The sequence below is a fragment of the Schistocerca gregaria genome, chromosome 2 (genome assembly GCF_023897955.1).
Source record: "Schistocerca gregaria isolate iqSchGreg1 chromosome 2, iqSchGreg1.2, whole genome shotgun sequence".
Classification (NCBI taxonomy): domain Eukaryota; kingdom Metazoa; phylum Arthropoda; class Insecta; order Orthoptera; family Acrididae; genus Schistocerca; species Schistocerca gregaria.
The window spans coordinates 433,098,855-433,111,432 of record NC_064921.1 but is presented as its reverse complement, the minus strand read 5'-3'; the positions used below and the strand labels follow the sequence as shown (position 1 = coordinate 433,111,432).

At 44.6% G+C, this 12,578-nt stretch overlaps 1 protein-coding gene across 1 annotated transcript in view; it reads right to left on the bottom strand.

Annotated features, from left to right (window-relative positions):
- Nucleotides 1-1,323: 1,323 nt before the first annotated feature.
- The window catches only part of LOC126335819 (tektin-1), a 120,756-nt gene continuing 109,501 nt past the window's right edge, over nucleotides 1,324-12,578 (bottom strand). The window contains exons 6-7 of the mRNA XM_049999284.1: nucleotides 3,428-3,582; nucleotides 1,324-1,534 (exon numbers count right to left, since the gene is read on the bottom strand). Of these exons, the coding sequence (XP_049855241.1) occupies nucleotides 1,324-1,534; nucleotides 3,428-3,582 (366 nt within the window). The remainder of the gene's footprint in view (nucleotides 1,535-3,427; nucleotides 3,583-12,578) is intronic.

Here is a 12,578-nt window from a genome sequence, read left to right as displayed (position 1 = left end):
CCTCTATAAGCGGAAAACCTTACCAACCCTCGTTGTCAGCGGTTTTTACTCCTGATGATGATGGCGGAGATAGCCATCTAAATCTTGAGTAGTTTATTCGAACTGATGTTGCTTGAAAGAACGAGGAGATTATATTTATATATGCTGACACGAAAGACTCCGGGAACACAGTAGTAGAGCAATTTGTGAATGAGCTACCATATTTGCTAAGGAGAATTATACAGGTTGTTACAAAAAGCTATGGCCAAACTTTCAGGAAACATTCCTCACGCACAAAAAAAGAAAATATGTTATATGGATATGTGTCCGGAAATGCTTAATTTCCATGTTAGAGCTATTTTAGTTTCTTCCACCTACCCTCAATGGAGCATGTTATCATGATTTCATACGGGATACTCTACCTGTGGTGCTAGAACAGGTGCCTTTACGAGTAGGACACAACATGTGGTTCATGCACGATAGAGCTCCTGCACATTTCAGTCTAAGTGTTTGTACGCTTCTCAACAACAGATTCGGTGACCAATGGATTGGTAGAGGCAGAGCAATTCCATGGCCTCCACGCTCTCCTGACCTCAACCCTCTTGACTTTCATTTATGGGGGCATTTGAAAGCTCTTGTCTATGCAAACCCGGTAGCAAATGTAGAGACTCTTCGTGCTCGTATTGTGGACGGCTGTGATACAATACGCCATTTTCCAGGGCTGCATCAGTGCATCAGGGATTCCATGTGATGGAGGGTGGATGCATGTATCCTCGCTAACGGAGGACATTTTGAACATTTCCTGTAGCAAAGTGTTTGAAGTCAAGCTGGTACGTTCTGTTGCTGTGTGTTTCCATTCCATGATTAATATGATTTGAAGAGAAGTAATAAAATGAGCTCTAACATGGAAAGTAAGCGTTTCCTGACACATGTCCACATAACAGATTTTCTTTCTTGTGTGTGAGGAATGTTTCCTGGAAGTTTGGCCGTACCTTTTTGTAACACCCTGTATGCACATACTTACACAGTCAGCCTTGTACAGTGGAGAGGGTGAGTATGGACCTAAGAAATTCCAAATGAAGGAGGCATGACCTCGGCTACGATGTAAGAAAAGCCAGCAACAGTTTCGAAAAGTGCAGTGAAAGTTCCACCTGAAGATATCGCGAGTTGCTGCAGGATTACGATAACCTGACCGCAGAGACATCTATCAGTTCGTGCACGCCTGAGCCGCCTTTCTTACGACGTCAGGAACGCCACGCTGGCTGTCTCGAGCTTCACCTAGGGAGAAGGGGGGTGACCCGGGACGCCGCCGGTCTGGAGAGGCGGGTGTGCCGCAGGCAGCGGTCAGTAGCCGGCCAGGGTGGTGGTGGAGGGGTAGCCGGCGCGCAGTGCGCGGCAGCGGCGGTCCAGGGCGAGCGCGCGCTCCTTGCAGGCGAGCTCGTGCTCCAGGGCGGCCCGGCGCGCCACCAGCGCCGCCAGCGCCGCCTGCGCCCGGCGCAGCTCCACCTGCTGCGCCCCCACGTTCTCCTGCACCTGCCGCGCCTCCTCCAGCAGCCTGCACATACACGACACGACCGCAACCACTCAGCGTGTCACTCCACTCCTCCCAGAAACGCGCACACCTGTAGCGTACGGGATACAGAGCCTGCGACAACTGACAGCCTGCGTCACGACACGAGTGAGTGCCGAGCCGCCGGGGCAATTCCGTAGGCTTCCACTGCGCGATTCGCGCGTTCGGTAAGCCTTAGGCGACAATGTGAGGATCGTCGCCTCTATTTGAGCTTCACTGGAGTTGAATTTGTGCGAGGTTTGCCTGTCTTCGTATTGGGGAACATTTCTCAAACTGACGAGGATACTGGCTAAGTACACTACTCTCCATTAAAATTGCTACACCACGAAGATGACGTGGTACAGACGCGAAATTTAGCCGACAGGAAGAAGATGCTGTGGTATGCAAATGATTAGCTTTTCAGAGCATTCGCACAAGGTTGACGCCAGTGGCGACACCTACAACGTGCTAACATGAGGAAAGTTTCCAACCGGTTTCTCAAACACAAACAGCAGTTGACCGGCGTTGCTTGTTGAAACGTTGTTGTGATGGTTCGTGTAAGGAGGAGAAATGCGTACCATCATGTTTCCGACTTTGAAAAAGGTCGGATTGTAGCCTATCGCGATTGCGGTTTATCGTATAGCGAGATTGCTGCTCGCGTTGGTCGAGATCCAATGACTGTTAGCAGAATATGGACTCGGTGAGTTCAGGAGGTTAATACGGAACGCCGTGCTGGATCCCAACGGCCTCGTATCACTAGCAGTCGAGATGACAGGCATCTTATCCGCACGGCTGTAACGGATCGTGCAGCCACGTCTCGATCCCTGAGTCAACAGACCAGGACGTTTGCAAGACAACAAGCATCTTCACGAACATTTCGACGACGTTTGCAGCAGCATGGACTATCAGCTCGGAGACCGTGGCTGCGGTTACCCTTGACGCTGCATCACAGACAGGAGCGCCTGCGATGGTGTACTCGACGACGAACCTGGGTGCACGAATGGCAAAACGTCATTTTTTTCGGATGAATCCAGGTTCTGTTTACAGCATGACGATGGTCGCATCCGTTTGGCGACATCGCGGTGAACGCATATTGGAAGCATGTATTCGTCATCGCCATACTGGCGTATCACCCGGCGGAATGGCATGGGGTGCCATCGGTTACACGTCTCGGTCACCTCTTGTTCGCACTGACGGCACTTTGAATAGTGGACGTTACATTTCGGATGTGTTACGACCCGTGGCTCTACCCTTCATCCGATCCCTGCGAAACCCTGCATTTCAGCAGGATAATGCACGACCGCATGTTGCAGGTCCTGTACGGGCCATTCTTTCACCAGGATAATGCACGACCGCATGTTGCAGGTCCTGTACGGGCCATTCTGGATACAGAAAATGTTTGACTGCTGCCCTGGCCAGCACATTCTCCTGATCTCTCACCGACTGAAAACGTCTGGTTAATGGTTGCCGAGCAACTGGCTCGTCACAATACGCCAATCACTACTCTTGATGAACTGTGGTATCGTGTTGAAGCTTCATGGGCAGCTGTACCTGTGCACGCCATTCAAGTTCTGTTTGACTCAATGCCCAGGCGTATCAAGGCCGTTACTACGGCCAGAGGTGGTTGTTCCGGGTACTGATTTCTCAGGGTCTATGCACCCAAATTGCGTGAAAATGTAATCACATGTAAGTTCTAGTATAAAATATTTGTCCAATGAATTCCCGTTTATCATCTGCATTTCGTCTTGGTGTAGCAAATTGCCAGTAGTGTAATTTGTACTTTCCAAGAATTATAACTATATTGCCTTCTCGTATGTCTTTTACAAAAGCCACGGTTTTGATGATTGCAAGACAAAATGTAGATAGACAGGTAAGTAAAGAGAAGGAAAGGGAACGCACGCGGCCTGCGGCGCGTCGCGGCAGTTCTCGGCGCCGGGCCTGGCAAGGCGCGCGTGCAGGCGCGTCTGCACCTTCCGCAGCGCCACCTCGTGGTTGCGCAGCGCCTGCTTCACGTCCGCGATCTGCTGCTCCGTGGCCGCCGTCCGCTCCAGCACCTGGACACACCAGAAAGGACAAGATGAGAGCGACGCATCGGTCTTACGGGGACTTTCTAATGGAACTGCTCAGTGGCACACATTTATTTTTAGTTTCCAGTATAGCAACTACTCGATCCAGTAACCTTTTTTGACGAAACACAAAATTTTCATTTCTGTTTACGGCTAAACAGATAGTTAAGTATAAATTATTCAGATTCAAATATGAAACTTTGTAAGAAAAGTTTTTTAGAATGTAGACTGAAATACTAAAAACGTGTTAACCACATTTTACAATTTGGAAACATTCGTCAGTATTATTTCTACAATTTTTATGATCATTTATAGCATCTATAATGTCAATCCAGCCATGTATTAATTACATACACATTTCTGTTTGATTGTATAGATCAGTGTTAAACATAATGGATTGTAGTCGAATTAAGTCGGGTGCTGCTGAGGGAATTAGATTAGGAAATGAGACACTTAAAGTAGTAAAGGAGTTTTGCTGTTTGGGGAGCAAAATAACTGATGATGGTCGAAGTAGAGAGGATATAAAATGGAGACTAGCAATGGCAAGGAAAGCGTTTCTGAAGAAGAGAAATTTGTTACTTTATTACTAGATCTATGTCATTTACCAGACATGACTGGACATACTGTGTCAAGATTAATCACATATATACATTAAAAAAATATTCACAAAATTTAGACATGTATACTTAATAGAAACAATATTTGTTTGTCCATTCACTTCGGTCACTATTGAAGAATTCACCAATGGAGTACAATGGGTGTTCTTTCAGGTCCTGTGCTACTCTCCTTCTGAATGTTCCTAGGGCAGGGATTGCACTTCATGAGGCAGTGAGTTGAACATCTTTAGGGCAACCACTGGAAAGCTGTCTTGCGTTCCTGTCAGTCGACACCTGGGTATTTCAATGCTCCTTTTGTTACGGGTATTGTGATTCTGAATATCGTGCCTCATTCTGAAGACTCCTTGGTTTTATTTCACGCTGATGAGACAGAAAAACACATACTGCCTGAAAACTGTCATAATTCCTAACTGCTTGAATATAGGCCTGCAGTGCTCCTGTCTTTTGCTTGATGTGACTATTCTGAGAGCATTTTTCTGTAGAATTAGCACATCCTTACAACCAGCAGAATGTCGCCATAACACTAGGCCATAATTAATGTGGCCATGGAATAGGGCGTAATATACTGTTATGAGATATTGGTCACTCAATACACCTTTTAACCTCCTCAGAAGCTACACTCCTGGAAATTGAAATAAGAACACCGCGAATTCATTGTCCCAGGAAGGGGAAACTTTATTGACACATTCCTGGGGTCAGATACATCACATGATCACACTGACAGAACCACAGGCACATAGACACAGGCAACAGAGCATGCACAATGTCGGCACTAGTACAGTGTATATCCACCTTTCTCAGCAATGCGGACTGCTATTCTCCCATCGAGACGATCGTAGAGATGCAGGATGTAGTCCTGTGGAACGGCTTGCCATGCCATTTCCACCTGGCGCCTCAGTTGGACCAGCGTTCGTGCTGGACGTGCAGACCGCGTGAGACGACGCTTCATCCAGTCCCAAACATGCTCAATGGGGGACAGATCCGGAGATCTTACTGGCCAGGGTAGTTGACTTACACCTTCTAGAGCACGTTGGGTGGCACGGGATACTTGCGGACGTGCATTGTCCTGTTGGAACAGCAAGTTCCCTTGCCGGTCTAGGAATGGTAGAACGATGGGTTCGATGACGGTTTGGATGTACCGTGCACTATTCAATGTCCCCTCGACGATCACCAGAGGTGTATGGCCAGTGTAGGAGATCGCTCCCCACACCATGATGCCGGGTGTTGGCCCTGTGTGCCTCGGTCGTATGCAGTCCTGATTGTGGCGCTCACCTGCACGGCGCCAAACACTCATACGACCATCATTGGCACCAAGGCAGAAGCGAATCTCATCGCTGAAGACGACACGTCTCCATTCGTCCCTCCATTCACGCCTATCGCGACACCACTGGAGGCGGGCTGCACGATGTTGGGGCGTGAGCGGAAGACGGCCTAACGGTGTGCGGGACCGTAGCCCAGCTTAATGGAGACGGTTGCGAATGGTCCTCGCCGATACCCCAGGAGCAACAGTGTCCCTAATTTGCTGGGAAGTGGCAGTGCGGTCCCCTACGGCACTGCGTAGGATCCTACGGTCTTGGCGTGCATCCGTGCGTCGCTGCGGTCCGGTCCCAGGTCGACGGGCACGTGCACCTTCCGCCGACCACTGGTGACAACATCGATGTACTGTGGAGACCTCACGCCCCACGTGTTGAGCGATTTGGCGGTACGTCCACCCGGCCTCCCGCATGCCCACTATACGCCCTCGCTCAAAGTCTGTCAACTGCACATACAGTTCACGTCCACGCTGTCGCGGCATGCTGACAGTGTTAAAGACTGCGATGGAGCTCCGTATGCCAAGGCAAACTGGCTGACACTGACGGCGGCGGTGCACAAATGCTGCGCAGCTAGCGCCATTCGACGGCCAACACCGCGGTTCCTGGTGTGTCCTCTGTGCCGTGCGTGTGATCATTGCTTGTACAGCCCTCTCGCAGTGTCCGGAGCAAGTATGGTGGGTCTGACACACCGGTGTCAATGTGTTCTTTTTTCCATTTCCAGGAGTGTATATTACACGCGAGAACTTGAAGCACATGTACACTGTGTGTTCGTTCATTGTTAGTTTCCTGTCTATCCTGAAGCCGAACAGTTTGACACCCTCCATATTATCATGGCATCCGATGTTGTTAAGGGTGCATATCAGATGATGTGTTTTTTCTTCATTCATTTTCATTTCATTTTTGATGAACCATTCTTTAATGTTTTGGAAGAGTACATCTGTTTCTTGGAGTGATTCTGCAGCGGTTCTTCCTTTGGCAAAAAGGGTGGTGTCATCAGCAAACTGTAACATATTGTTGTTATAACCCATATCATTGACATAAATAAGGAACAGTAGAGGCCCTATGATGGACCCTTGGGGTACTCCATATTCCAGATTTTGTTCTTGTGATGTTGCTCCGTGAATTGATATCACTTGTCTCCGGTTTTCCAGATAAGAGTGAAAAGTTGCCAGAACAACACCTCCGACACCGTAATGCTTCAATTTATTGTGCAGTATCTTGTGGGAAATGCACTGAAATGCCTTGCTAAGATCACGAAGTGTCAGTGCTACACTTTCTCTGTCTTAGAATCCTTGCCTTATTTTTCTGGTTACGTCCAGTGCTGCCGTAAACGTTGACTTTCCCTTGCGAAAACCATGCTGCGTGTCCTGGAAGAGCTTATTTACTTCAAAGTAATTCTGTAACTGGAGTTTCATAACAGACTTCATAACTTTAGCTAGAATAGGAATGATAGAAATTGGTCTGTAGTTGGACAGTTCACACAGGTCACCTTTTTTGTAGCTTGGTACTGTCCGTGCTAGTTTAAGAAATTTTGGGAACACACCAGAGGATAAGCATTCGTTATTGCTATAGATAATGGTTGAGCAAGCTCTATAATAATTTTATATATATATATATATATATATATATATATATATATATATATATATATATATATATATAATGCATTGTGCAAGACATACCATAGATACCTGTGCTCTCTGAGTTCTTGTATGACTTAACTATTTTTACGATATCCTTAGGGTGCACTTCCTTCCAGATTTCAAAAGTGCTACTAAATACAGAGGAATAGCCTTGGAAAACAACCCTTTTAAGGTATTCATAAAACTAATCACAGGAAGAATAAGACACACTTTGGAAGACCACCTCCCAGAATCTCAATTCGGGTTCAGGGAAAAAGGATCCACTATCAAAGCAGTGGAGCTGCTTTTAAAAACATATGGGAAACCATCGATAAGAAGCAAAAACATTATGCTGTATTCGTAGACTTCACAAAGGCCTTCGACCTCCTCGATCGACCATTAGTAAAAAGGATGCTCGACGAAACCCTGGGAAGAGACGGCGTCTGGACGAGGATTATAAACTCCATAAATGAATGGAATGAGATAAGGATCTCGGACAACCTCGACCTGTCTGAACCAATAAGGCAAACAAACGGAGTACTCCAAGGAGACCCACTAAGCCCGCTCCTGTTCATTCTGGCAGCAAAGGACATTATGGAAATCGCTCATGACAAAGATGTCGAAGCATATGCCTACGCGGACGACATTGTGGTAGGCTCAAAAAAACTTAAAGAAACTACAGGAGACTATGGAAGACGTGAAAAAATGGTGCACAAAACACAAGTTTGTAATCAACACCGACAAGACGGCAATGGTGGTATTCGGACCAGGCGGCAAATCCCAAAAACGACAAGAATTCCACTACAAGGAAAGCAAATATCTATCAAAAAGATTACAAATATCTAGGGATAACACTCCAGACGCCCGCAAAGTGCTTCACTAAACACACAACAGAGAAAGCGACACAGGCCATCAGAGCGATAAACGAAATAAGTTCCATCAGAACACTAAATCTAGACACAGCTATGGCACTCTTCAAATAAAAAATAATACCGATACTGGCTTATGGGATAGAAATCATATGGATATACCTAAATGAAAAGAACTTAGAAACATTGGAAAGAGTAAAAGCAACCTATATCAAAAGAGCATTGGGGGTAGCAAAAACCACAAGATCGAGATTAGTCTACCTTCTCGCCCGAGAATCTCTCCTCATCGAGGAGCTAAGGATAAGGTTCTTACTTCCCAACACATCAGCATCAGAGAACCTACTAAGATCACTACTCAAGAAAAGAGAGGAAGTACCAACGGAATTCTATGAATCCGGATCCATGATCGACCGCACTTGGACAGCAGCAAATTTTGAGATGAGACACGAACTTACAAGACTCGCAGTACACGGATTCCACCATGAAATTTGTGCAAATACAATATACCACGAACCGTCAAACCTTTGCAAGTGTACACTATGTGGTCAGTCTTGTGAGAGACACCATATAGAAATATGCAACAAGAGGACCAGATCAATTAGAGACTATGCAATAAATGGCTTAAATGATGATCTGTTATAATACCTGCACTGAATGTAACCTACTAAGAATTAAGCAGACACTCAATATATCCTTGTAATTCACTCTCAAATGATTGTAATCTAATGTGTAACTATAATGGCTATTTTGCTGCAATAAATCGTTTAAAAGTGGTACTGGTTATGTTTCTCATGTGACTTGTGGGGACTAAGCCTGAGTCAGGTATTTCATTAACAGTATCTTTCACTATTCTCACAAAGTACTGATTGAAGGCGTCAGGGCTACCGAACTTTAGGGCTGAGGTAGGCTTTTATCTGTACTCGTTTACCGGATTCCAAGCTGCTTGGCATGAATTGTGAGCCTCTTTAATGAACCTGTCATTGTATCTCTTTTTCGCCTCTTCCACTTGCTTTTTGTAAATTCGTTTGGCTCTAGATGGGAGATTTCTAGCTGCTTTCATACGGTCCCTGAAAATTAGCACAATGGATTTTAATTTGTTTAGCTCAGGGGTATACCACATCTTCCCTGTAGTAGGTTTGTCCCTTCCTTTATCTTTGCCTGTAGGATACGTCTTGTGGATTTCTGGAAATAAATCATCAAATTTAGCTTATAATGATTGGAACAGACATTCAAACGAGGCACTGGCCCCTTTCCTGCAATTTTTTGCTGCCAGTTTACACTTGTCAGGGCTATTTTAAGTTAATTCAGTCTTTCTTCTTTTATGAGTCTTTTACTAAATGTGGAAATGGAGTGCCATGAGCTTGGTTGCAGTTGACTCGAGCATTTCATACTTATTTCTATTACTAATGCACTATGGTCGGCAATCATTGTTTCAACTACACTGATATTATAGTCCCAGATATTGAGGTTAGTGATAACTGTGTCTAGGTAGGCATCACCTCTCGCTGGCAGTCGGTTTGCAACAAACAGCCCATAGCTATTTATAAAAGTCATGAAGACTCTCTCTTTATTGCTTCCATCACCTATATGTGTGTTGAAATCTCCACACAGTGCAATTTTAGATTTAAGACGTGTTAGGTAGGACAAACAGGTTTCCATTTGTGCAATAAAGTTTTCAAAATAACCATCTGGTGAGTAGTACAGAGAGACAATAATAAGGTCAATATCTATTAGCACTAGTGAAGCTAATTCTAGATTTAGGTCTGTGGAAAAGTTTTTGAAGTCTATTTCCTTTACACTAAGAGTCTTGCTTGCATATACAGATACACTATCATGAATTGTAGTAGTTCGATACCATGAATTTACCGTGTCCAAATATTCAAAGGCTCTGTAATAGTCACCTTCTGCTTCATCTAACCAGTGTTCACAGATAAATAAAACATCTGGTTTGACTTCGTCTACATCGAGTGTAGATTTAAGTGTCAGGAAGTCGTTTCTGAAAGTATTTGTATGGAGTGTAGCCATGTATGGAAGTGAACCATGGACGATAAATATTTTGGACAAGAAGAGAATAGAAGCTTTCGAAATGGGGTGTTACAGAAGAATGCTGAAGATTAGATGGGTAGACCACATACATAATGAGGAAGTATTGAATAGGATTGGGGAGAAGAGAAGTTTGTGGCACAACTTGACTAGAAGAAGAGATCGGTTGGTAGGACATGTTCTGAGGCGTCAAGGGATCACCAATTTAGTATTGGAGGGCAGCGTGGAGGGTAAAAATCGTAGAGGGAGACCAAGAGATGAATACGCTAAGCAGATTCAGAAGGATGTAGGTTGCAGTAGGTACTGGGAGATGAAGAAGCTTGCACAGGATTGAGTTGCATGGAGAGCTGCCTCAAACCAGTCTCAGAACTGAAGACCACAACAACAAGAACAAACAATACCTTCACATAGCGGTATACACCGCTGCGCTCTTTGTCTTTTTGGTGCGTTTTAAGTATTTCCTGCTGAGAAGGCTGTCGTGCTCGTTGCCAATGTGTGTCAAGGCGCGCATATTTACAGAACAGTTTTGTAATTCCACACCTCAAGAGAAAAAGCATGTAACACCCTCTGCTTCAGCACGACAATGCCAGAACACACTAGAGCTGCGACAGCTTCAGCAATCTAACACTTTGTTTTCCCTTGTCATCGATCATCCTCCATTCCTTCCCGAACTGGCCCCATCTGATTTTCATCCTTCGACGATTTCACCTGCCTCAGAGAGCAGGAGATTTTCAGCGGTTTTATCAGTAAAAACTCTGATTAAAGGTAGTGAACTGATCGGAAACTCTCGTACCGCGGTGGAACGTAAATGAACAAGTGTGACGAATTTCCCATTAGTGAGAAGTGGGATAATAACTTCTGGAGAATTAAAGTTATCTCTGTTTGGAATCATCGCTTCTTTAGATTAAGTTCTGTTTATCTGTCTGAGGTGTATCTACGTGTGCCGGCCGGAGTGGCCGAGCGGTTCTAGGCGCTACAGTCTGGAACCGCTCGACCGCTACGGACGCAGGTTCGAATCCTGCCTCGGGCATGGATGTGTGTGATTTCCTTAGGTTAGGTGGGTTTAATTAGTTCTAAGTTCTAGTGGACTGATGACCTCAGAAGTTAAGTCCCATAGTGCTCAGAGCCATTTGGACCATTTGCATCTACATGTGGCGCCGAATTCAGTCGAGCTACACCTGACGTCACCGCAAGTGCAGCAAAGAGACCTCAGAGCCGTACGCTGCTCCAAGAAATACAGACGACACGAGCATCCGCGGACAGTAACGTCAACGGTATTGGTGTTTTTGTTATGATATTCATTTCGCTTACTAAAATGTTACACTAAGTACAAGTCAGTCAGCGGTGTGATAAGAGAAGACAAAATTCTGCATTTATTTTCAGTTTATTTGTTTTGTAAACAAAAACCGTCTTTTCTTCCTTCGCTGCATCTTATTTCTGACAGGCGCGTTTCGCCTTTTACACTGTAAGATATCATCAGTGGGATCTAGAATTGTACAGTTTTGTTTTGACATGTGTTATTAGTAGATGTTAAAACGGCTCATGTAAGTTTTTGCACGTGAATAAAGAAGTAATCGCTTATTTACACAAAAAACGAGTCGTGAATTGTATTTAGATCTACAAACAACACATATCAAAACAAAACTCTATCTTTCTAGATCCCACTGATGATGTCTTACAACGAAAAAAGGCGAAACGCGGCTGGTACAAATGAAATACAGTGCAGCAAGAAAAGGCGATTTTTATTTAGAAAACAAATGTTTCTCAGCTTGCTGCGGAAGAAGTCCACGCAGACTAACTCCTTTTATCTTTAATTTGTTGTAGTACTCCTTTAGTATTGTTGCTAACTTATGAATAACTAAGAAGTATCTAATGGCAGTCTGTCGACTTTTACTGAATGCAGAAGTGTTTGACAGTCGCGGACTCTCACACGATGAGTTAAGGTTGTGGCTCCATCAACAAAGCAACAGTTATGGTATCAGAAATTAGTCTCTCAATGGGAGAAATGTGTTCGTCGTCAGGGTGGTTATTTTGAGAAATAAATATGTAAACCCGAAAAATAAAGATGTAGTATTTAACACCGTTTGTTTTGTTTAAAAAGCATTCAGAGTCTTCACTTAAAAATTCGGAGGCATTACTTTTCAGCAAGCCCTCCTAATTTCGAATTTCAGCAAAAGGTGTGTCAAATGTTTCTCTAATCTGTTTTATTTCTTTCGTTTAGATAAATAATTCAACAAAATATTGACCATTCTTACTTCAATTTTTTTTGTTTCGTCCAGAAACCATGAAATATACAGGGTGTAAACGGTATAAGACGCCAAAATTATACAGATAGCACATCTCGCAATGCTTGACAATAAAGTCTAGTAACATGTTTGCGTATTTCCTACGGTTGTCCCAGAAAAAAACAGTTCGTCTCAGGATAATAGTTTTGGAAAAGTAGATACTTGGCCTTGCACGTACGTAAGCGATCGGTTCCTGTTATTGCCCGCTGCGCGTGTTGACATCGCGAGCGTAAAT